This window comes from Aptenodytes forsteri, unplaced genomic scaffold, assembly GCF_000699145.1.
Source record: "Aptenodytes forsteri isolate BGI_AS27 unplaced genomic scaffold, ASM69914v1 Scaffold336, whole genome shotgun sequence".
Lineage (NCBI taxonomy): Eukaryota > Metazoa > Chordata > Aves > Sphenisciformes > Spheniscidae > Aptenodytes > Aptenodytes forsteri.
Window position 1 is genome coordinate 4,227,929 of NW_008794911.1, and position 25,642 is coordinate 4,253,570.

Sequence of the window (25,642 nt, forward strand, 5' to 3'; positions counted from 1 at the left end):
ATAATTCTGGGCAAGGTTCAAGGTATTAACTCAGGCCAGTTACTATTCCTACTTAGGAGTTTGAATATGAGCATCTTGTTTTAGAGGAGAACTTAAAAATTTGGATGTGAGTTATTCCATTCCAACTAGAACTGATGCCAGAGGACATTCCAAGACCTAATTCACTGGTATGGATGTAACTTCATGGTTCTGTCGGATGGCTTGGTTGCAGTAGTACAAGGCTTTTCAGATACTCACTGGTACTCCTGTGGAAATCTTTGTCAATAAAACAAGTTCTCTTGAGTTCAGTTTTATTTTGGCATACTCTCTCCTGCCAATAGAGGAAATGTCAAGTTCCGTGTACTGATTTACATACTTATCTTACTGCCCAGTATCTTTCTTAACTGTAATTGTTGCTACAGTTAAAGAAGCTAATTGTAATTACACACGAAAGTACCAAATATGGGATTTTTAGAGAAGTCTGCTTGTTAGCTTTTCTCCAGTTTCAGTTCACTGATTGCCAGCAGCACTCACCACATATGTGAAAATTTCTGGCCCAGCTAAGTGTGCTTCACAGCCCAGGTGTGATTGCATTTGGGACTAGTCTGTGGCTTCTTAGTGGCATGCCCTTACATCATACCCTGTGTCAGACTGCTCTTAGAGCAGAGCTGTATTTTAAAGGTTCAGCCTTCCAAGGAAGGGAGTGTGCAGGCATGTTCAGACCCAGTTATGTAGTGCAGGGATCATCCTGGGAGGAATAACCTCCGTAAATAAAAGGTTAGAAAGAGACATGTAAACTGCCACTGGAAAGTAGAAATAAAGGTTATTTTATCGGTAACTGGAGATCATGGAGATGTATAGTCCACAAACCCATCCAGTTCTTTCCATCCTTCCTCTCTCCACCTGTCTGAAGGTGCAATAGCCCGTCTGTTCTTTGGAGCCGTGAGGAACTGAGGTTCTAGTCACACAGTCTGTATACTTAGGTATTTACAAAAGGAACAGGAATTGTGCATAGCCTGTAAACACTTGTAAGTCTAAAAATACCAAGTCTAGATTGCCTGGTTTTTAATTAACCAAAGTTATAATGGACATGACTGTAGACCCTAGAGAAATCAGGTTATTTTCAGGAAACAGAATGGCTAGTAACTTGTTAGGAGAGAAAATAAAATAGGTTAGTTTGGCTGAGTTATTAGCTTTCTCCTTTCTGGGTAGAGTTCTATTGCAATACCGCATGGCATTTTGCAAAAGTAACCAAGTTAGGTGCATCCCAATTTACAGTATTATTACCACTATTTAAAATTTTAAAAAAATCAAGAGTAAAACCAGAAAGATCAAATTCCAAGCCTAAGGCTACATACTAGAAATGTGTAAATAACTAAAAGTGAACCAGGCTTGAAGGAGCATCAGGAGAAGTTACTATAGAAACAGCATATAAGTATATATAGCAATTCCAAATTAAAACTGTTGAATTGTAAGTAATAGTTCTGACAATTGTAAATTATAGTTGCTGTCCAAAATTATGAGTTACATTCATCCATTTACCCTGTCTGATGTGATGCCTTTTTTTTTTAGTGGCAGTCAGGCCTCCTACCTCAGACAGATGGTGAATGCTTCAGTCTAAACATTGACGCTTTCTGTCAACTCATCAGATGAGTCTGACGCTTTTAGTACTGAGTAGGAACACTAGAGATCATTATTTTCTCTTGCAAAGTTTTAAAAAAAAAAATACAAAACACTAAGCCCACCACTTCTACACAAATAGGGGGGAATAATGTCTTTCTCCGTGCTTAAAAGTTGCAAAGCATCTTGTTATTTATGACTAGATTATAGAGTCCATCGTGCATAGACCAGCTTTCTGTTTACATTTAAAGACAAAATGGCCTAGAGCATGAACCAGCTAGGTTTCTAAGTGTTATGGTAAATACAAATATATATGACATGTTAGGTTCTTATGCTGTGAATTTCCATGCTAACCAGTTTTTAACTACTGTAATATTTTCTGATACGTAGTGTAAAATGCTGCTTTTTAGTCACATTTTAATGTAATTTGCAATTGGTTTGGACTGCTTATATTATCGTTATACCATCAGTTAGTAGAACTCTTCTCGCTACTCTTCAGGCGTTACTTCAACTGAACATCATTTACTTGCCAAATGCACTAGAACCATCATTATGCTCAAATGGGTTAGACTTTGAAATATTAGGAAAGTCTTTGCTGTATGGGCTTACCTACTCTCAGACGTAGTTTGACAATTGTGTAAGTTAATCAAGCATGCTCATGTTAAATACTTCAATAGTATTTGAGGACAAAATCAAATACTCATTTGAAATGCCTCCAAATCTAGTGCTGTTTTGTCTTAAATCTATGCTCCTGACCCCAAGAGCATGGACCAGAGAATTGGAGTTAAACCTACTGCTCCCTTTGGCATTGTTAAAGGAGAGCTCAGCAAAGTCATCTGTGATAAGTGCGTTGCCAGGATTTCACCCTATGTTTAAGGAACAGATAATACCCTGCTTCCTCCTAAAGGAAAACTTTTCATTTCAGCATGTATTCAAGCTATGTTTATATGTTTCTTTTGGATGCATTTTCCTGTGCGAAAAATTTATTAATTTACATAAAATACAGAATATACTAACGTAGATATTAGTATATATGTGGATATATTATAAGCTACAAATATGATTTTCAAGGGTAGAAATCAGTGACAGTTGAGTAAAATTCTGTAGGCAGATGTTCTAGTTTCTGAAACGTCTGAATCAAGACACCCTGTCCTTCCTAGTGAGCTAAACTTGCTCTAAAGATTAAATTGGTGTAAATTGATGTAAAAGTGGAATCCTGTGCTCTGAAAATAGATGACAGGCAGGATGGAAATTTTTAAAAATAAAATGAAACGAACTTGAGCGTATCAGAAAAAAAACACCACCTTTTGCACACCTTTTTTTTTTTTCCTTTTTCATTAAAATGGACTTCAAAGGCGATTTATTATTCCTCAGTGCTGACACCCAGGTGACTTCAGTAAAGAAAAGAAATTGAGAAGCCATCTCAAAGCAGGTGAACAAGAGAGAGTTGTTAGCATACAAGCCTTCCAGTATAAAACTACTCATGAGTGTAGATACCCTTTAGGTTTTCTATAGGTGGCTGTCCCTGTTGACTGCACGTTCTCTTCCCTACACAGGTAATTGTATGCAGAACTGACACCTATTGCACTGCCTGCTTGTCTCCCTAGCAACCAGCAGAAATAGCGAATAGTGGTAAAGGAGAGGGACTGCCCATTTACCGGAGGCAGCAAACAGAGGAGTGATAGGGAAGTGAATGAGAAGAAAGGAAAGAATAGAATGAGCTAAAAAGGGGAGATGACAGCATAAAGAAGAAAACAAAAGCAGGGGGAAAAAATGACCTTAGCTTCTGGAGAGGAAAAAAATATAAAAGAAACAGGAAGGCAAATGAAAGGGGAAAAAATGTAGGCAATAAGGTGAAAAAAGGGGAAATTGCACCAAGAGCGGGGTTCAGGGCTGCACAGGAATCAAGGAATAGCACAAGGTTATGGAGTGGAAGGTAGGAGAAAACACTAAAATCATAAATAGACAGAAAAACGTTACTGTAGGCTAAAAGTAATTTTGTCACAGAATTGGTGACAACATAGGCTGGAGAATACCCCAGAAAAGAAAGTGGGGACTAGGTGTCTAGGAATTTGCACTGAGATGGGCTGACATCAAGCTGGTAGGTTGCTAAATCATGGCTACATTTAAGTTTGTGTCATCCTCCCTCCATGTTGTTACTTGTACAGGTTATCAATGGCTTGCTTCCTCCCAGCTCCCCCCATTTCTTCATGAGTTGCATCTGTATGTGTCACAAAAAGAAGGGAAAGGGTAGGTAAAAAGGCAAAGCAAGGCAATATAATGTACTGTTATTTAAACACAAATGCACATGAAGAAGGATGTATACCGTGTAACGGTGACCCTGACTCTCTGTATGTCCTAATGTAGTAAGAGGTGAAGATTTATGGGACATTTGCGAAGAAACGCAGTTGAGAAAAGCCCTTCAGCTGGTTCCATGTGCGAATTAAGAGGCGGCAAAGAACGTGGCCTCTGCCCTGTGCTATAGGGCACATTATAAAGCAGCTTTGATATGAAAAACCAGGAGAAGCAGAAAAAGTAGAGATGAGAATATATGTGTTCTCATCCGAACAGTCTACGTTTCACCTGCACCCATGGGCTCACCGTTTCCTATAGGAGGGGTGACCCTGAAAACGGGAAACTCATTAGCATGGGCATTAGATAGAATTGCAAAAGGGCAATATGGAAAAGGGCCATACAACCACGGGCTGGAACCGTTACCGAAAAACTCATCGAAAATCTTTACTGAAAGATGTGAAATTTCATAGGTAAATACCTAACTACACAAAATGGCAGAATAGACTTGGCTGCACTGGCTCTGTTGAGGCCTGGGTTTCACCAGCAGATGTTTTCTATATATTTATTGTATTTTATATATATAAGCTACTGATGCTGTGCACAGCACTTTCAGAAGCAATCAGCACGCCCAGTGACTCATTTGATTGTAGCAGTACCAAGTATAATGTTCCTGGTAGCAGATCTGCAGCCTAGATAATCACACATGGTGATAACATTTAGATTAAGTTGCACTTTGAAGTAAAATTAACATGAAACGTAAGGCTGTGAATCACAGGGCTTGTATCTGAAAACCTGTATATTTATTGACTACTTCTTTAAATTAAATTACTTTCTTACATGACTTACTAGAAGAAAACAGCTTTATATGCCTTGAAAATCTGTAACTTTCTGTTGTGTGCTGTAGTCCGGCTAATTAATCCTTTCAATGTTTTACATAAGTACCCAATGGATAATTTTCCGTGAAATTGTTAGGGTTCAAGAAAATGGCAATAATTGGAATATTCTGAAACATGATATAACTCTGGACAGCTTCTCAACCTCCTTTTTGGGGAGTGATTCCACATGTCAACGCACATGCACACAACACATTGGTGGAGGATATTTCTGATTGCAGGCAAGAGGATTTGAAAGAGGAAGTTGGGCCCAAAAAAGGAGTATCAATGTCTTGTCCTTCACAATGTCCAAAATGTTTTTAAATAATTATATCGCTTGCCATTCAATTTCTTTAAAGTATCCTAATAACATATAGACTTGTCACATAAGCGTTTGATAATTCAAGCATGATTGCCTTAATCATGAAGTAGAAAATCGTGAAAATAATATATAAAGGGGTAACAGAGAATGAGCATGTTGTGTATTTCTGAATTAATGTTTGCAAAATAGGGCTACCTGCGAAAAATAGGAATGTTGAGTTTTCACATAGAACCGAGATAGATATAATTCAGGATTTAGTCTTCGCTGATGTCAAATCATTCCACAGATTATCTCCAGGGGAGGAGGAGAAATAGCAGAAATGGGAATTTTACCCCGTGTTTTGCCAAAAAGAGCCAAAAATGGCGTAACTTCTTTGCCAATAAATTATATGCACTATGTTATCTTTTAGTCATCCTGATATCTTACTAGGATTACCACATGGAAGCAAGAAGCTAAGAATCTTATTTTTCATGTAAAATGAGAGGAAAAGTTCTGTTCTTATTAAGGAATCCTGAAGCTATATTTATACAAAAGTTAATGAGACTGTAGGGTCATAAAGAATTTCTTACTAATTTTCAGCTTTAAGCATGGGGTTCAGGAGAGCTCAGAAAATTACGTATTTGAAACTTGTGCTGCACAGCTGATAAAATGTGTCAACATGCTGATGATTATTTTGTTAATGGTAATATTGTCCTCATGCTGTGCAGGAAAATGAAAATTGTCTGAATTAACAAAAAATGATGGGGTGTTTATTACAACACTCTTCTTTAAAAAGATGGATTTTGTTACTGCATATAAGGACTTGTAAATGTATTAGCTAAGTATTACAGTTTTATTTAGCAAGGCTGCTTGATAGAATTGTTTTAATGTTCTTTTTAGAAAGAGTTAACATAAAGGAGTGAAGGTCTTTTCTTTCACTGAAATTTAGCAGTCCTGTTAAGCATGTACCGGCTTATTTTCTAGGCTCACTTTTATTCCAGCTGTGAGTGGGAAACTTCAGGAAATCATTCCTAAAAAGCACCTTGAGGTGACTAAATTGCTACTTCATTTATATCAAGATGGACAAATTGAAAATCTGCCAACCACAGTCACCAGTGCAAGTCCTGCTGGACTCCCACCCAAACAGATGACACGTTTTGCCTCCTCTGTGATGCAGATATGGGGGATTGATAGTTTCAAAGGTAGGAAGTTCTAGACCAACCTTGTAGATGCTGATAGCAAGTGGCATTCCTCCCTCTTTCCTTTGTCTCCCCGTCAGGATAAGAAATGCTGTCATGGGAAACACTGAAATCATTTTAGGGGCTTTTCTTTAAATTGCAATGGCATGAGTGTCCACAGTCAGCAGTGAGTAGGAAACAACTGTTGCAGTACATGGTGTGCCTTGAGAAGGTCTCTTAGAAGTCTGCAAGAACACGGCCAAGTCCCTTTTTATCAAGTGAAGAGCAGTGCTAGCAGAGCTCTCCATGTCCTGTGCTGCATGCTAGTAACACTGCCCTTTCAGAAGGCTTGTTTGCAAAATATTAAAATGAAACAACAGCGTTAGCAAATGGCTAACCCTAACTTACAAATAGGACTTAAGCAACTCTCATTAATTGCCTTTTTTCCCTTGTTACGTAATACAGAACAGTTTGGGAGGGGGTTGTATACTGCTAAACAAAAGATTTATTTTATGTTATTACAGTGGGTATGTTGCACATGTTCTGTGTTAATGACATTGCTGTTTTACAGATGGGGACACTCAAGACCAGAAAGGTTAAAATCGGAGAGTTAGCAATAGCTAGGGTTGAAGAGATGGTTTAAGTGTCAAGACTGTGACCCTAGCAGCTGAGAGGAAGGGCAGGGAGTTATTAGTCTGGTACTCGAGATGCCTAGCTGGCGTTCCTTCACGTGGCACAAACTCTCTGTATGATTTCAGATAAAGTTTCTGCGTCTCAGATCCCCATATGGAAAATTAGAGTAATAGTATTTATTTTAATTCAAATTCTGTAGTTAAGAGCCGTAAGATTAGGAGTGGCTGGATCCATTAAAGAGTTGAGTGGCCTGAAATTCTGTGGCACTAAACTCTTCTTGGAAGCTAGATTCATTTTTATCATCCTTGCAGAACCTAATCATCTTAGAGAAGGAATCACTCAATAAATGTTTTTATAAGAACAACCCTTCCCACCTTCTATAAAGCATTAGAAAAGTATTTGCCTTTAGGATGTATGCCAAGTACTTGAAGTTTATAACAAAATAATCAATGTAGTTTGACTAACAGGGATTAGCATTTTAAACAAGTTTTCTGTAACCTCAGCATTAATAGTTCTAATTTCACTTTATGATCGGATCTCTAAGAGAAACTACTGATGGTCAAAATGAGCTACGTATCCTGTAACACGTTATAACTGCTTTGTGAGGTTGGTAACAGCCCTATGATTGAAAATCCTCCAAACCAAGAACTCCCAACTTAAAACTTCTGCATCTGTTAAACACAGAAGTCTTCTCAGGTGCAAACTGATCAATCTTTGTGCACTGCTCAGGACTGACATTGCTTGTGTGGCCTTTTACTGTCAAACTTCTTTGTATTTTGGGGCATACAATCATATTTCCTCCCTAAGGTTCTGATTTGCATTCACTGACCCTCTGCAGCGGCTTGAGATGTTTTGCCCATTCATAGGCAGTTTGAGCTTAAAAATGCTTCTGTGAAGTGGCACAACTGTGTCATGACTACGTGTTCTCTGCTTCGGGGCTTGTAACCTCCAGTACAGCTACAAGGGCAGACAGAAAGGAGTGTTACAGCCCAAACTGTGCCAGCAAGATTCAACAGAGCTCATGTGTCAGAGTTGTTAGTCAAAATTATGTTCAATTCACAGTCAACAATTTCCATCTTTGTTGTTCATTCCCTTTGTTTCTTGCTGGACAGGATTGTTTTCAGGACTCTTAAATCTTTCTATTTTTATTTTGCCATTTAAAAAAGGAAAGTCTGTATGTGATATGTGCAGATTCCAGTATAAAGTTAGTGAGAGAAATTCCTTAAAATTAGCAGAGGAGCCCAAAATTGGAAAATCTCCAGGGTTCCAAGAGCTTTGTTATATTGTTACCAAATGCTAACTACCTTTGTTAAACAATTCAAATGGCTTATTCAGATAACTTGTTCTAAAGTCTCCTGTATTTTAGAATAATGTGTTTCTAATAACCAGGTCGCTCTGGCACAAAAGAAACAGCAGCTTCAGTATTCAACGAATATTTCAAAGTTGATCTGCTTTAAAAGCTGGCTGTTGGTTACTTTTCATGTTTCCTATTTGGGGCTTGAATTTTTAAATTTTCTCCAGACTTGGTAATAACAGAAAGAGGAAAGCTGGTGAGTCCTTTTGTGGTTTTCATCATTGTGGCTTAACTTTTCCTTGGTTCCACAAAATATGAGTGGATGTGTTTGAGTTGGTTTTAGGATTAATACAGTATGGGCATTTTTATTCTCAGAATAAATATTCATTCTTCAATAGTTCTCGTCATCAATGTAGTCTGTACTTTTTCTGCTTCCTCCAGTAGTCTTTCCAATAGAAATTTGAACTATTAGTTGTAAGGCAAGTGATTAAAAAAAAAAAAAAAGACGGGTTTCAGGTGCAGGTGGCAAATCTTTTCAAGCTTAATAGCCCATTTGTAATGGAATATGGTGACCTTAAGGAAATATAATGATTCGTAAATAAAATAATACAGGGATCTTGCACTTCACTGCTCAACTCTATTGACCCTGAAATGCAACCATCACGTGGGAACTAGCAGAAAGTTGGTCATAATAAATAATACCCCTTGCTGGTGACAGCACCATAAATGTTCATCATAACAAACAAGTATTGAGAGTGGAGAAACATAGAAATTAAATATAATCTGGGACAACAGAGTACAAAATACAGCAGTGTGATGTTTGAAAACATATTTCTGTTTTTTGACAACAGTACCAAATATGTTATCTGCATTAGGTGTGCTTTTTGGACCATAAAAGTGGAAAGGTGTGTCAAATGGAGCCTGCTTTTTCTATGAGATTGTCTGTAGAAGTCAAGAGTTATAAGTTAAGCAGTTCAAGATTTTAATTTTTAAACACTGGCCTAAAAGCAGGATAACCTCCTGATGAAGGGGTTTGTTTTGGCATGATTTTTTTGAAGGTTTGTCTCCACACAAATATATATTCAGCAAATAAATGTGTTGTTTCTGGGTGTTTTATCTTTAAAAATGTATAAAGATGTATTTATATAATATGTATCCATCCTCATTTCTCTTTTTTTTCTTTTGCTCCTACAGTTTATTGTGGAGTGTCATGGGAATACACTTCTTCCCCAGTTTTTGGGCATGTACCGGCTTACTGTTGATGGAGTTGAAGTATATATGATTGTTACAAGAAATGTGTTCAGCCATCGTTTATCTGTTTATAGAAAATATGATTTAAAGGTGAGAAATAATTGCTGATGAAATAACTGACAAAGTAGCTGAAAATCTTTACTATAAATGTGAGATTATGCTGATGCTTGAATATTGCTGAGAATTTTAATTAATTTAAAATTGTGTTATGTAAGAGCCAGCATTAACTGGTTTACTTCTGCATCCAGGTTTAGCAAAACTGAAGGATGGTATTATAGAAATTGTACAAATTTATTTATATTGTGCATTTTTAAATGGAGCGATTTAACCGGGTGTGTTTGTTAAATGTAACTAATGGTTAAAGGTAAAACCCTTCACACAAGTACAATAATAATTCTGTTTCCTATAGGTTTTTATCAACATTATTGAAAGCCACAGCTGATTCTGCAGAGGGCTTTTATAAAATAACTAAATATCATCATCATTTAAACCAATAAAATGCTACTAACAATGTACATCACTACTACAAAAGCTTCGTATTTCATTCTATATTTTAAAAATAATTCAATTAAAAAAGAGAAGGTTCTTAAAAACCAAAATTTCTGTTGCTTTTATCATAAGGTGTGTATTAGTTTTGTTTCAGACAGTTTATCTGCTCATTGTAATTTTGCCAATAGTTAATATACAGTGCTTACAATGAATGCCCAAAACAGTCTTAGTCTTTCTACCTAAGGGGTTGTATTTTAATTTCCTCCATAAAGTCTCCTCTTAGAAACCTACTTCTTTTTAATACATTTAATTTCTATGCATTGAACCAATAAGTGCATCTGCAAACTTGTTTTAAGATGTTTATTTAGCATTCTATATTAAGAGATTTGTAATGCTACGTACTGCACCATCCTTTCCTACTGTCAAGTATCTACCTAGCAATTGGTTAGATAGTTGACTGAACGTGATTTATTAGAACTGATTTCCAGATTGTCAACAATTGACTTTTTGGTATTTAGTATTACTGGCAGCAGAGCTTACCCTAGAAAGATATTTTTTAAATTTGAGAGAACTGTATGTGTTTTAGAGCATTGTAATGTCCAGATGCATTAAAAAAGGGATGAAAGCACAACAGAAAGAAACATAAATGATATACAGTACGTTCTTAGCATTGGTGTCAACAGCTCTTGCTATTATTTATGAATGTTATGAATTTGTGAATGCTTCTTTGCTCTGTTCAGTTTGTCCAGCTGGACAGAATTGCTTTAAAGATAAACTTCTCTTGCAATTTAAATTTAACATCAATATCATATTATTCTTCAAAACAAACTCCTTCACTGAGCAGGTTTATAGTGACACTGCATATATTATAAATCACTTTTTTTTATTTTCACTGCTACAGCATCTGCGGTTGTAGATTCAGAGTCCTTTTTCATACATGAATATTTATGACACCAGCTTAGAGCTCTTTTGTAGCACAAGTATGTAGATACTAAGTGTGTGTGTAAGCACCTGTGTAGATACTAAGAAAAAGAGACCACAAATCAGCATAGGATTTCAAAGGTATTTTCCTGGCCACTGAGGCATTTTATTAAAATTACTTCAATGTCAAATTTGGCAATCTCCCTAATTTTTACTATTGTAAATCCACCTTTTTTTCCCCCAGTTTGGTTTTCAGCTGATCTTTTTTCAGGCCCAATAGTCTGCTGGAGCACAGAATACAACATAAAAGATGTATCCTTAATAAACTAAAATGTCAGAATTTTACCAGGCTTTATTATCAGTTAACAATATAATGCAATGAAATCCCTGCTTCCTGGGCCATACATAATAACTAAGACGTACTGTCCCATTTATCTTTTCTCTCCATCCTTTCTAAGTTTTCTAAGTTTCTCTCTGCGAACAGAATAAAACATGGTATAAAAAGATGTGGTTGGGGATCCTCACATTCTTTAAACTAGTATGACTCCATTCCAGCACTTCTTTACACAATGCACACCTTCCAACAAACGATAGAGCTGATTTACCCATCTTTCAATGTCCAGTTATCATGTTTGTAGTTATTATTTCTTGCAGTGCTATTATGTGATAAACAAATGCTGGGTACTTAAAGGTGTGGTCCTGCTCCAAGAAATTTGCAAGGAAATATAAACAGCCATTTTTCTGTCACCTCCACCTTATTCAGAAAGCATCATATTGCCTACTAGTTTTAAGCTAAAAATAAATTTAAAAAAATTTAAATATCAAAAATGTCTTTGGCAAGCACTGTAAATCTTGTGAATACACAGTTGGTCTCATCTCTTCTTTTGACTTCATGTTGCTATGAGGTGCTTTGTTCTTGTTTGTACTTTGTGATCTTTTAAATATTTTTATGTGTTTATATTGTGTGACATCCTTTTCAAATGTGTATTACATATGTCCGAACAGTTATATAGAATAGGCTATTCCATAACCATACAGCTAAATTGGCACAGAAAGATAAGAAGTCTGCCAAGCAAACTGAACTTCCAGGATGATAGTCTCAAAATGAGGATGAGACATGAGGAAGAAGCTCCAGCAGTCAGGAGGACAATAGGTGTAGAGCATTTGAGGATTTAATCCATCTTTCTTCTCTCATGATACATCTTCTTCAAGTGATTGCAGCAGTTCAGCGGCCCTGGGCATTCTACCTACTGTATCACCTTTCTTTAAAACAGCTCTCAAGTTCAGAAGGATGCAGTTCATCCACTTTTTGACCTGTTATCGTAACATTTTCAAATTAGTTTCTGACATATGCACATTTTTAGATCCATTTTTTCTGTTTCAGGGTTCTACTGTGGCTCGAGAAGCCAGTGACAAAGAAAAGGTATGGTGCATTTCTGTTTCTTCTTCAGTTATCTAACCTGCTAGCTAGTCTCAGGACAAACATAACCAGTGCTGTTCTGCCCCTTTTCTCTGTTTCCTGTCATATTCTCCCCTCTTGAGTTCTACCTTATTCCCTCCTTTATCTTTCCCCATATATTTTCTGCAGACCTTTGAATATTGGTTTGCAATGGTGTTCAGATTTCAGAGGTAAGTGAGCCAATCCTCTACCTCCTCCTTTTCCTTTTTTTCTCTTCTCTTCTTAGTTTCTTCAGGGCCTGCCCTGTGGTAGGAAAACATCAGGACTTTCTTCTCTTCCCTCCTGCTTCTTCATCTTCTTTCTCTTGCTCTTTAATATTGAGATTTATGGATACTCCATGTCAGTTAATGGAATGATGTGACGTGGCACCACTTCTAAAGTGAATGCAAAGATGAACCAAACCTTGAATTGTGAGAACCTTTGGGTATGTAAAGCTCATACAAACGAGCAAACAACTGACAGACTTAGATGTACATGTAGCTATAATGAGAGACAGTCTCCCTCAAATTCTGGGCTGAAACTTTGCTCTAAAAGGAAATTGATCACTTTGTTTTTCTCCATCTCCAACTTCAGTTCATTTGGAAAATTTAATGTTCTCAAAATCAACATTTCTCTGCGGTTTCAATGAAATAGCCTGATGGCACTTTAGGAGAGGTTTGTCTAGACATTCTACAGATAATTGAAGGTGGAACATAGTCTCCATCATCTAAGACTTCTTAGATTTCCAAATTTGGGTGAAGTCTAGGAACCCATGACCCTTGTTTTCTTAATTTTTCCAAGCACATTCCTTCTGAATTAGCCTAAGATCATTCAGCAATTCACTTAAAAGACTTCATTTTATGTTGTCCCCAAATTCTATTCGGATCATTTGTTTTTCTCCTAAGCATTAGTTGTACCATACCTGCCTCTCTGAGTCTTCTACAGATCACACAACTGCACTAAGGAGTAAGGGACATGCAGTAGCTGTCAGTCCTACAGTTCTCACTGCATGAAAAACTCTGCAAAGTTTTTCCGCTTCGTCCTAAGGTATGACTGAACACTTAACAATTCTTCTTCCAGCATTAGGCAACTACCATGTCCCAAATGCTACCTGCAGTTACAATAGTCAGCATTAGCTCTCTTTTGCTGTACCGGGCCCTCAAGATCATGTCTTGAATGGTCTCCGTTCTTTTCTTGTGGTCTATTTTTGTTCTTGTTTAGTAGCACAACTCTAGTGTTTTTAAAGCAGAGGGATTAACCCTTCAGTGTCTTACAAACGATACTTAATGTCATTGAAAACCTCTGCTGATAGTACTAAAACAATCTGATAGAAATGAGGAGGGCAAATTATTTGGATGGGACTACTTCAGGTTGCAACATTAATGCTTGGAATGGTAATGTAAAATTTAACAATATTACATATATTCAGCTATACAGGAGCTGATACTATACAGATCTTTAGTGCAGTGGTTTTGAGCAGTTTTAGGGATATGTCTCATAATAATAAATAGATTAATAATAGTACACACATACTGCAGTTAATACGTTGAGTGAGAACCTCAAAGAAACAGTGCCTTAATTTTGTTCCCATGTAAGTTCATGGCAAGATTACTATTGAACTTGATTATAGCTAAGTTGAAACAAACTTGTGTAGTTTTGTATAATTGTATACAACAATTATTCTCTAAATTTAATGTGAAATCGTAACTTCAGTAAGGCCAATAACAGAAATTCCTATCAACTTCAACACATATAGAACCTCCCCTTTTATTCTGAGTACTTCTATGAAAGAAATATTAAAAAACCTGCTCCCCCAAATTCTCCTTCTGCTATTTTAAATCTTACACATTATTTTCTTTTCAAAGGAATTTGATTTCTTGGAGACAGAACTACACTAAGCTTGTTGATGTTGCAAGCAGGCGGTCTGAGGCTGTTAGAACAGCCTTCTGTTACTCATCATTCCCCTCAAACGCCAATGCAGTGCAGCAGGGAAGCCACAAGCTAGCACTCAGAACAAACATTTCTAAGAAAAGGAATTAATTGGGTAGACTTCTAAGTTCATAGAGGGAACAACATTTTACAAACACTTCAAGAAAGACTCTTAGGGATTCAAGCAAGGGAAAAATAATATTTTGCTTATTACATGTTTTTTTGTCTAAGTTTTGGAGTCTGCTGTTTGATTTGAAAGGGTCAGAAGAATACACTACTGTGTGTCTGTATTGTAGATGTTCAGAACATTCATCATCACCGCGATCTGAGTCTCCTGCACTAGGCACTAGAACTGCGGTGGTTTACTCAACTAAACTACTCAAGTGTTTCAAACGCACAGTTTTTAAGCTTAAATAAAAAGGGGGTTGTGTATTTATATGAATAGACAAGGAAAGTTTGTCTTTGAAACTCTGAGCAGTGCTGAAGACCTGCTATCATGAGAAGTATCTCTGCACGTGTGGCACTAATTTCAGGACCTTGAAGACTGTGTTGACATAAGTATGTTTCATAAGTGAGAGCCCTGTAGCATGTTTTTTCACTTCCATTTTCTCATAAGTAGATGTCACTATTTCAAACTTTTTGTTTGTTGTCTTCTGTGGGAATCTCAAGCCAATCTTAAAGATGTTTAAATGCCTGGAAAATTTTAGCTTGAAAAGGGGAAAAAAAAAAAAAGGCATTTTAGCAAATGCTCTGAAGAGATTTTCGCATCTCCTGTGTTAGAAGAAATTGCTCTGAATGATTAAACAAAACCAGACAATCTCAAATATTTAGCTGGTGTAGTAACTTATTAGCTAGTTTTTAGCCAGAGGCAAGTTAAATCATCCATTTATTAATATTGCCCTGAAATGACATTAATAATAATAGAATTTCAATTAATGGCAGCATTATTTAATTACTTATTATAAAGGTATCCACTGCTATTCACATCTGAAAAACAGAAAAGTAATAAAAGGCAGGAAGCTTTTGGTGCTAAAATGTACAGCTAAAATGTCTGGCAATGCTGTAGTTTTTAAATGGGCTTTTAAGTAATTCGTATTTAATTTCAGATGCCAATATTCAAGTAATCAAATGGTTTTCAGAATATCGAGCATAATATGTTAGCTTCTTTTAAAGCTGCAGAAGCCAGAAAACAGAAGAGCAAGTCTTTCACATTCTAATGCACACTGCAAATTTTAGATAAATTACTTTGAAATGGCAAACTTGGCTAAAATTATGATGTTCTTGCATCTTTTTCCTATTGAACTAGTCTTTTGTTACTTACTCAGTTAATAACAAAGAAGCAATTATGCAAAAAGATTTAATGGACTATAAGAAATCAGGGGGAAAAAAGTATTTTCCTACTTTAGTTTTGTAGTGTGAAATAGGTATTAGTATTCAAACTTCTTTTTTTTAAATCAGTTTTTAGGAAGAAAAGCTGGCTGGAATGACTTTGAGAATGTTACTTTTCTGTCCTGTTTTCAGTTTATCCTGCTCGACTGTCTTTAACTGTTTAATATCCTAACATATTGATGAGAAGCTCTGAAACTATCATTTCAATATTTTGTGATAATCAGTGTGGAGACAAGCTCCATCCCTTAGATTTCACCTTAACACACAATTCCTCTCATTTGCATTGAAATTGATATTTTTAATGATAAAGGCATCACTTTCTTGGCAACAAGTATCATAATATGCACTTACAGATGTCTTGAATTTTAAAAGAACAGTATGTTTCAACAGTTGTCAAATTCTGACAGCTGCCTAATTTTTTTTAGGCTTTAGTTCTCTTTAATTTTTATTTTTATTATTTTAATAGTGGGCATTTTCTATTCATTCCTTGGACAATTTTACCCTCTTATGTGAAGCCAGGATAATGCAGAACTCCCCTGGTGGTCTGTCTGCTCACAGTTACGCTATGCTTGCAGTACAACATCAAATCAGCAGTTATAGCTGAGTCTACTTGTACTTATAAGGAACTTAAACATGTTGCTTGTGAGTGAGCAACTTGGAAGGAAATTTGAAGACGAAAAACCAAACCTAACTGAACTGAAGCCCACCATATTTCATCTTTCTTGAGCAATTTCAGAGATTATTGCATGTTTTTAAATTAATCTAAAACTGGTTGCATTGCCACCTCTGTGGTATGTGTTGTTTCATAAATAAGTATAAATGCAGAAAAATTACAGTAAATACATTTGAACATGGGATTTTCTATTCAAGTTCCTTTTTGGGAAAAAATTGCCATAGTTGACAGCTGTGTTACATTTTAGTTAAATTGTATGCAAAATACATAGCTCTGATAATTAGATTGGAAGATGCTGCTAGGTGTAACAAGTCACTTCTTAGCTTTACTTTTTACATTCTGTATTACAACATATAGTAATTCACTGATTTCTGAGAGGACAATTATAACTAAAGGAAGAAGGATTTTAGTATAGGAGCATAGCAACAAGATTACTCAGTCTTGAATTAGTTTTTTTCTTTTGATGTCAATAGGTAAAACTTCATTGAAGGTAGACCATCCCAAAATCTGAGCTATTTTTTCCAGCTATTTTAAAATTGCTAATTTCAGAACAGCATTTTTTTACTTATTTCTTTCAGTGATTTCAACCTGCTTCATATGCCGATCTCACACAACAGACGTATGAAGCATGTCTTGGATTTCTCTGTGAAACGAATCTCAAGGTTACATATACAGAGATTATAACTTTCAAAACATCACGCTGCAATACATCGCAAAGATAGGAGTAGACATTCGGAGTTCAGATTCCTGTTTCAGCATTTAGGCTTTACATGACACCAACCCCACTATTGTTTTTCAAAACAAAACACTAGTTTGCCTTTGTTTGGTTTTTTTGTTGTTTAAAAGTCTGTTTTCCATCTGTTAATTAAAAAAAAAGGGGAGGAACTTTGTCTTGCATTTTATATGTTGCATGTTTATTTTGCAGCAGGAAGACATTAAACCTAGGGATAATTCTGGATGCATTTCCCTGAGCATTGAAAAGACGTATAGTTACTATTTTGGTACATGGTCGATTTCCTAATCCACCTACAATGTCCTGCACAATTTTTTTTTTTGTTCTACAAAAATGCCTGTTATACTGGCTAAAACCATTCCAGTGTTCCCTCTCAAACCCCATTTTTGGGGTTACAGCTCTTATTTCCATTGCCATTTACAGTCCTGTGATGCCAAGTGGAGCTGCAGACCCTCGCTGTATAACAAAAGTTTGGACCCAGCTCCCATAACTGCTGAAGGGAAGAAGCTGCAATCTTCAGCCTTCCAAAGAAAGTTCAGTTATTCTTCCATCTTGTAGATCTAGTGACTCCAGACTTTTGATTCAGTTCAAAACCACCCGTGCTAAATTATTGCGAACTATATTTAGCATTATATCCTTTTTTAAAAGATACTGCCTTCCTTATATGCTGGTGAGCCCAGTCAGTCTAAAGTCAATCTAACTTACTTAATTTTTTTTAAAAAAGGTGTATGTGAGCCATTCGCTGTGAAAAGAAGCCCAGGGTGTGGAACTTCACTCTTGGCAGATGTTTTATACCATTTCCAAAAGTTATAAAGTGTAAGCCCAATTTTGCCATGATTACCTGTGTGAATAACGTGACTCGTGGCTAGTTCCAAACAAACAATAAGACTGCTATGCAACATTTCTCCTACAACCTAATCTTTGCCTTTGTTAGGTGGGAAATTGCTGCCAGGTTGTGAAGACAGTCTGTCTTTTTCCTTTTTCAATCCAAGACTTATTCTGAAACTTAACTGTCCTACAGCTGTTTTAGCAAGCTTCTTCCAAAATGTCCGCATTAATGTTAGCCGTGATCATTATTTTAGGTCATGATGCACAAAAATCCCTTGGGGAAAAAAAAATTGCTATTACTCATTTCAACACATTAGGATAGGATGCTGAATTGAGATGTGTTAAGGAGTCTGCAAAAACTATTTCCATTTTCATATAGAAATAAAACTTCACCTGGTTCTTATCTTTCAAGAAATTTTTTTTTTTTTCCCCAGAAACAATGTCAGTGGGCTGTTTCACCATAATTTTAGTTTTTGAATCAGGCTTTATGCATTCTGTCATCTTACTCAAAGAAATCTTTATTGCCTTTCAGCCTTTTCAAAGGCAGTGAAATCTTCCTGCCATTAAAATTCTCTGTGACCATGGCAAACTTTGAAATGCAAACCTGAAATGTGCAAATAACATGCTTTTTTAATAAATAAATACTTCGTATTTGTAAAATCTATTGTGCCTTTCTTGCATCTTTCAGTAGGGGATTAAAAACGATGGAGATGGTTCAGAAAGAAAATCTATTATTAAGTTAGTGGAAGTAGTTAGATGTTCATCTCCTGTGCAGCTCTTAAAATATTTAGTTCTTTAATGATAGTAATATGTTCATTATAATGAATTACGTTCTAGGAGAATCTTTTTCCAACAAGGACTTTGCTTCATTGGAAATATTTGAGACTTCATTAAAAATTAACCGTATCGATTATTTCATTAACGCAAAGTCTCAATTTTTTCATTCAGATAGTGTTTTAAGCTGCCACAATGTGGTTTTCTTTGTATTTATTTATTTCAGTGCATAAGAAGAAAATGTACACATTAGGATTTTTCAACATGAACACATATATTATTAATTTTAAATAACTACGAGATCTCCTCCTAGTCACATATTTAATAGGTTTTAATTCCTAAATTCACAAATCAATTTTAAGACATGAGTATCAGTTAAAGTACTACTAGAATCACTACTAGTGCTGGCTGTCATTAGTAATATTTGGGACTGCAACAGTATCCTAGGGCTATTCAGCTTTAAATAAATAGGGAGAATGATATTGCCTAGCACACCAAAAAAAAAGCTTTGTCTAATAACACCTAGAAAGAGGGAAGAGAATAGGCTGGGAGGCATCATACAAATAATGTGGTGAGGGCAACCACTGGCACATAGCTTTTTAGCGTCAGTTTCTTATATGGGACCCACTGCTTTTACTTCTTCCTTTTTCTTCACATGCCTCGGTACTGGCTTTTAATTTATGCAGTTCTGCACTTGCACAGCTATGGTCAAGAAAAATGACCTCAGATAAAAATCCTCAGAGGGATTATTGAGGACTTGGGGAGCCTGCATGTGAGGCAGTGAAGAGTCTGGCTTTTTGGGAGAGCTGTTTCACTGCCCTGAATGTCCTTGGGAGTACCCCTTGGGTCTTGTGATGGCAGGCAAGAAATGTGGCTGTGTCAGCTTTGCTAGCTCACTTTTATTAAAAATAGATTAGAGACAAGGTTAAAGCGGAGTATGGCACCTGGACGACTGGCTTAACAGCTCTAGCATCTTCCAAAAAAGACATTGCTTGTAGTTTAAGTTTATTTTTACTGAAGATAGGACTGTCTTCAGTGGAGAAGCGCGCTTCCCCCTCCCACCACCCGCTGAGTCTGACTGGCTGATGCCATGCTGTGCAAGAAGTCTGTGGCAGAGCCTAGAGATGAACGTGCATCTCAGCGTCTTAACCACAAGCACATCCTTCCTCTTTACTCACCCCCTAGCTTTAAACAGCATTAATAGGGGGGTTTGTCAGTGTTAACGAGTTTGTTTCACTTTAACCTCTGCCTAGTTTAATGAGTAACTTGGATATACTAGGTGGAAAGATAATCTGAGGATTTCTTTTTGTAGTGACTTTGGGCTAGAAATGAAGGGAGCTTGGTTTCCTGCATTCTTTTCATTATTGTTTCATCTTAAATTAATTCATCCAAATCTTCTTCCATTCTTAAGCATCCCACGCACTGGATTCCATCCTCTGGTGTTGGCAACATCCCTGGATCCGCAGTCCCGCCTCTGCAGAATTAGCCCTTGTCCATGGGACAGTTTGCTCGACTGTGTATGATAATCTCTAGAGCTGTTAGTCTGGAATGCTTGTGTGATGTTTCCCGTACTCATTTTCATCCTAAACCACTTACTGAGTAGGCCAGAAAGACAATCGATGCACGCTGTGCTGCCATATTGTAGTAAACAATTCATTGTGAGCTTCCAGAAGTGGCTAACGTCGTCTTTAAGTAAATCAGCAGAGCGCTGCAGGATGACTCCTCCATGGGAAGGAGTCTGGGATGGATGAATAGTTATAGCTCCATCTCAGCTGCTTGGGTTTTTTCCTTTGTACTTTAAATTAAAATAGAGGGTCTCTATTAGAGGGTATTTTAATATATCAGAAAGTTCTAGGTGCAACACAGTAATAATTCAGAGCAACCAGACTAGGACCTTATTTTTTTTCCAGAGTTCATTGGTGTCAGGATGCAATGGATTTAACATGGATTCATAACTATTAAAATGTTACTAATGGCTTAAGTGTTTTTGAGCAGTTATTGGAAGAGAAGGGTCACTTTTCTAAACAAAAGCAGCATTGTGGGATCTTGAGCAATTCACAAACTCCAGGTCCAAAAAATAAATTTGGACAGTTGGGGAACTGACTATTTCGGCCACTTCTGTGCACAGTCCAACAGCAAAAAGAACTTTTGGCCATTGTGAAGATCTATTAGGGCATTTCAGGGTCTGCTTATGATGCTCACTTTTTAATGCTATGCTTTCCAATATGTACATTTTGGAGCAGAGAAAAAAACCGCTGAGATTCTTTTCCTTACTGTGTCATAGGAAGAAAATAAACTTTAGGAAAAATACTGTCTCCAGTAAGGTTATAAGCAATGTCTGACTAATTAAACTTATGGAGGACATTCCAGTAGGCTGATGTTAGCTGCCTTTTATTCCTAGCAGAAGGACTTTCAGATTAAGGGGAAATTATTTTATTCAAAGTACCCATTAGTTCATGGTCATTGAGGGTTGCAGCACGCGGTTGTTCTGCAACGTTTTCTTTGTAAAGAAAACCTGTTCTTCCCTACTCTTTATTAAAGGTGGGGGGCAGGGAGAAAGGCTGTTCATTGCTCTTAATGGGCAAATTTTTTGAAGGCTCTGATTGCAGAAGCTACTATTACTTCTAGTTTGCTTGACCAAATACCCCAAAGGAACTGCTTTTTTGTTTGTTTTGTTGGCTTGCTGGGGTTTTTTTAAGTAAACTTCTGGTCACTGTCCTCTGAAAACAGAGCCTGTTTGAGGGGTCTTAGTACTGAAACCAGTGGTTACTCCGTCTGCGCTGGTCATGTGAAAGTTTCTGGGTTTCCTTAATGCTGTTGCAAATCACTTCATGGGAGAGTTAAAGATGAAGATAATCAACTAATGCTCCAACATCAAGAATGTTTAATTCCTTGTTTAAAAGGCAGTGGTCTTCTCTGGCATTTACCACTTCTAAGCAGCGTTACATAATATATGTTCACTTGATGCTTTTTAAATAATTATTTGGTATTAGGCACTTACAAACATTCACAGTGCTATGTAGAATGGAATCCAATATGATTTCATCTATAAGACCTGATGCAATAGCACTTTGTTAATGAGGTGTAGATTGTGTTTGGACTTCACTTACTGCCAGTCACTTTGACAAACGACATCTTGGAAGAAGCTCGATGCAAATCAAGGTTCGATGCAAATCAAGCATTGAGTCTGAGAGTTTGTCTTAGCCGCATTTGCTGCACACCCAGTAATCGTATACCTTCTAGGCCATTTACAGGAGGAATAAACTAGGGAAACGGCTCCATGGGTGCGGTTGCGGAGAGCTGCATGCGATGGAGGTGCCTCTGCTTCCCCCGGAGCGGCGGCTCGTCGGTGGCCTCTTGGGCACAGGGGAGCTCCGGAGGTGCCGCTGCTGGTGGGGGGGCGCGCCAGGCCAGCAGCTTCCACAGTCTTCTTTGCAATCCCGCTCTTATAGGAGTTTTGGTTTATTTTAGGCCAAAGAGCTGCCGACGTTCAAAGACAATGATTTTATTAACGATGGCCAAAAGATTCATATTGATGAGAATAACAAAAAGATGTTCCTTGAGAAACTCAAAAAGGATGTTGAGGTAAGAATGTGCCTGTTCAGTTATATCTGATTAAAATGTGTGGCAAATTGCAGATAGCCCAGGAAATCATATCTGTAATTCATTAATGAAAACTCTTGTTTATAAGACTGTTTTAAATGAAACGCAATTTAAACTTTCAGGAGTTGATCACTGCTTTTGCTGATGTGATAAATGGCTTGCTGCTATAGCTGGTTGCCATACATTGTCCCTGCCTTGATGATGTGATGTTAAAATGATGGTACTACTTAGTACTTAAGCGCTTTACAAGCCTAGTACTTCCAAATGCCCCCGAGAGAGGTGAGTATTGAGAGTTGTTTACAGGTGGAGGTACATACACAGACTGTAGTCCATAACAGAGAACGTAGCATCCCCTACGCACAGCCATGCATGTTCTATCTCTTTCATATTAGTAATCCAGTTTTAAATCATCCTTAGTTTCGCAACAGTAGAGTGCTTCAGAAATTTGTATACAGCAGTTGGACTCATTATCTTAATGCAGTCTTCTTATACAAATTTGTAATTGGCGGAATATAGTCAATACTTAATAGAAAAGTGTTAATATGTGAATTTAATGTAATATTTTATTATAACTGATTTAGTTCAGCAAATAAAAGAAAATAAATATTGGGCTAACTAGTTCACACAGCTTGACTTTAGTTTCCATAATTGAAAATATTTTCACTAAACACAATATTTTTGCAATCCCTATACTCGGAGCCTAAAATCTGTTTTCCTTGTTGGAAGAGACCTGATAGCAAAATGTGTCTGTGACTTAATAAGACTTTCAGCTTTTTATATCAAAATAGCTCTGTGAATTGACTTGTCTAGTTCTTCAGATCTACATCTCAGTAGTTGCACAAAACAAAATACCATAACTTTAGAATTTACCCAATAATTTGCTTTTGAGGAAATCGTGATTTCCAATCATAATAACGATGAGAAATTTATGGTGATGATAATTATGAAAACATAAATATTTTGTGAAATAATCAATGCGTGTTTATTCTATATTTAAAATATTGTGCTGGAAAACTGCTCTACCAATGTCACAGCTCTAGAGATAAGTTTATTTGGGCTTAAGTTTTGTGCTTTTTTAACATGTACTGGTGTTGCTGACTAACGCTTTTACAGTAAGTAGGTTGCAGACAAGATCTTAAGTATGTGCAAGGAATGTGGAAGATACTTTATTACCCCAGAAAGTGGATTGTGTGCAATCTTCTATACCATTTACTGGATTGTGAATATAATGGCAGATTCCAGATCATGTCTTGAGAGGCTATTTTTTATGGTTTTGAAATTTATACAGAGCATTGTTAAATATCCATGTAAACCACTGGTGTGAAGTGATCTGGCACCTGATTTTAACAATGGCAAGCTGTTCTTTAACCTTGTTTTTCTTTTATTGGTTCTTCTGCCCTTGTTAGATAACTGATAGTATACACTTTGTACCCAATATGTAAACACTCACATTTCACTACAATGAAAAGAAATGCGTGACACTTAGCCTATGATTATCTTATCACACAGTATTTATAGTTAAACATATTATGGAGTAGTATTCTAAACTATGTGACTTTATATCTGTTCTTGTTTGTCATTAAGTAAGTTTGATTTCTGTATTTCTCTGTTGTGGTTTAACCCCAGCCAGCAACTAAGCACCACGCAGCCGCTCGCTCACTCCCCCCCAGTGGGATGGGGGAGAGAATCAGAGAGTAAAAGTGAGAAAACTCGTGGGTTGAGATAAAAGACAGTTTAATAGGTAAAGCAAAAGCCACACACGCAAGCAAAGCAAAACAAGGCATTCATTCACTGCTTCCCATCGGCAGGCAGGTGTTCAGCCATCTCCGGGAAAGCAGGGCTCCATCACACCTAATGGTTACTTGGGAAGACAAACGCCATCACTCCGAACATCCCCCCTTCCTTCTTCTTCCCCCAGCTTTCTGTGCTGAGCATGACGCCATATGGTGTGGAATATCCCTTTGGCCAGTTGGGGTCAGCTGTCCCAGCTGTGTCCCCTCCCAACTTCTTGTGCACCCCCAGCCTACTCACTGGTGGGGTGGTGTGAGAAGCAGAAAAGGCCTTGACTCTGTGCAAGCACTGCTCAGCAGTAACGAAAACATCCCTGTGTTATCAACACTGTTTCCAGCACAAATCCAAAACACAGCCCCATACGAGCTACTATGAAGAAAATTAACTCTATCCCAGCCAAAACCAGCACACTCTCATAATTGAGACTTATGTCCCCTTCCTGTGTTCAAACAGACAAATACCTATTACTGCTGTTTTGATGTCCTCTTGTGTATTTTCCTGCCTCCTCATTCCATTGAAAATGTCCTGAGAAAAAGCACATAAGGATATTTTTTCCATTTTAAATCAGATGATCTTTTCCTTGTGCTGATCTCCCTAAGTCTTTTTGCTGTCAGCAGCACACTTTTTTCCCAAGAGCCGTTCTCTTCTAATTTGCAGGTCACTCTTTTTCCCAAGAGTCTGTTCTCTTTCGTGCTTTTTTGTATCATTATTGGTAGATTTTTCTCCTGTCTCTCCCGGTATTTATCAAGTACCTAATGATATGCCTGGAGTCCTTCCACTCTATTGCCTTTGGCCAATCTCATCTGTTGTTCTTGTATATCGTTGTACATCATCTCTTCAAACTTAGATCTCTTCTAGTCTTGTAAAGAGTCTTTTGCTTTATTATATTGAAATTATTAGAAACCAATTTCTTCGTTCTTAAAACCTCTTCTCAATCTCACAATATTTCTTCTAGCACTTGAATTTACAGTCACTTTGTTATCTCTGATTCCTCTCTTTTCTCAGAATCAGGGTTTTGAGAAACTGTAGTTTCCCATTTCCTAGTATTTTGTACTCATCTCTTTCATCACTATCACTATTCCAAAGTCTGGCTTAAATCCCTTCTTCTCTGGTCTGCTCTAACTTCCTTTTTATAACCATTTAGAGTTTCTAAAAATTGAAACAATTTGTATTTTCAGCCTCTTTATCTGCATACCATAAGCAAGGGCTCCACAAGTTAAAAATCGCAGTATTGCTTTTAGGCTGCAGCACAGCTCTGCCCTGCCTACCCCTCACCCCCTTGAACTGTTTATCCCATCTTCCTGCTTTTATACCTTCCTTATTTCCATCCTTCTCTGTTAGCTTTCTGCCTTATCCTGTTCCCCTCAACTAAAATAACACTTTGTCTATACATAAAGTGTATTCATCTTTCAATTTTCTAAAGAAACTCCCATCCTCAGTCTTTATTCAAAACCACCCTTTCATTCACATTCATATTTTGCTTATGTGATTTAAATTGTGAGCCTGTCACTGTGAAGAGAATATAGCATCATTTCATGTCTTCATGGTGTAAAACTTCACTGCTTTCCACTGCAAGACTTTTTCATCAGTCTTTAAGAAGGCTTAAAAGGGAGTGAGGGGGCAGATTTAGCACGCCGCACACCTGATAGCA

At 37.0% G+C, this 25,642-nt stretch overlaps 1 protein-coding gene across 2 annotated transcripts in view; it reads left to right on the top strand.

Annotated features, from left to right (window-relative positions):
• PIP4K2A (phosphatidylinositol-5-phosphate 4-kinase type 2 alpha) overlaps positions 1 to 25,642 on the top strand; it is a 53,200-nt gene that overhangs the window by 21,564 nt on the left and 5,994 nt on the right. The window contains exons 4-6 of one of the 2 annotated variants that reach the window (XM_009275224.1): positions 9,367 to 9,513; positions 12,218 to 12,256; positions 22,069 to 22,182. In XM_009275224.1, the coding sequence (XP_009273499.1) occupies positions 9,367 to 9,513; positions 12,218 to 12,256; positions 22,069 to 22,182 (300 nt within the window). The remainder of the gene's footprint in view (positions 1 to 9,366; positions 9,514 to 12,217; positions 12,257 to 22,068; positions 22,183 to 25,642) is intronic. The other variant, XM_009275225.2, reaches the window with a different exon arrangement.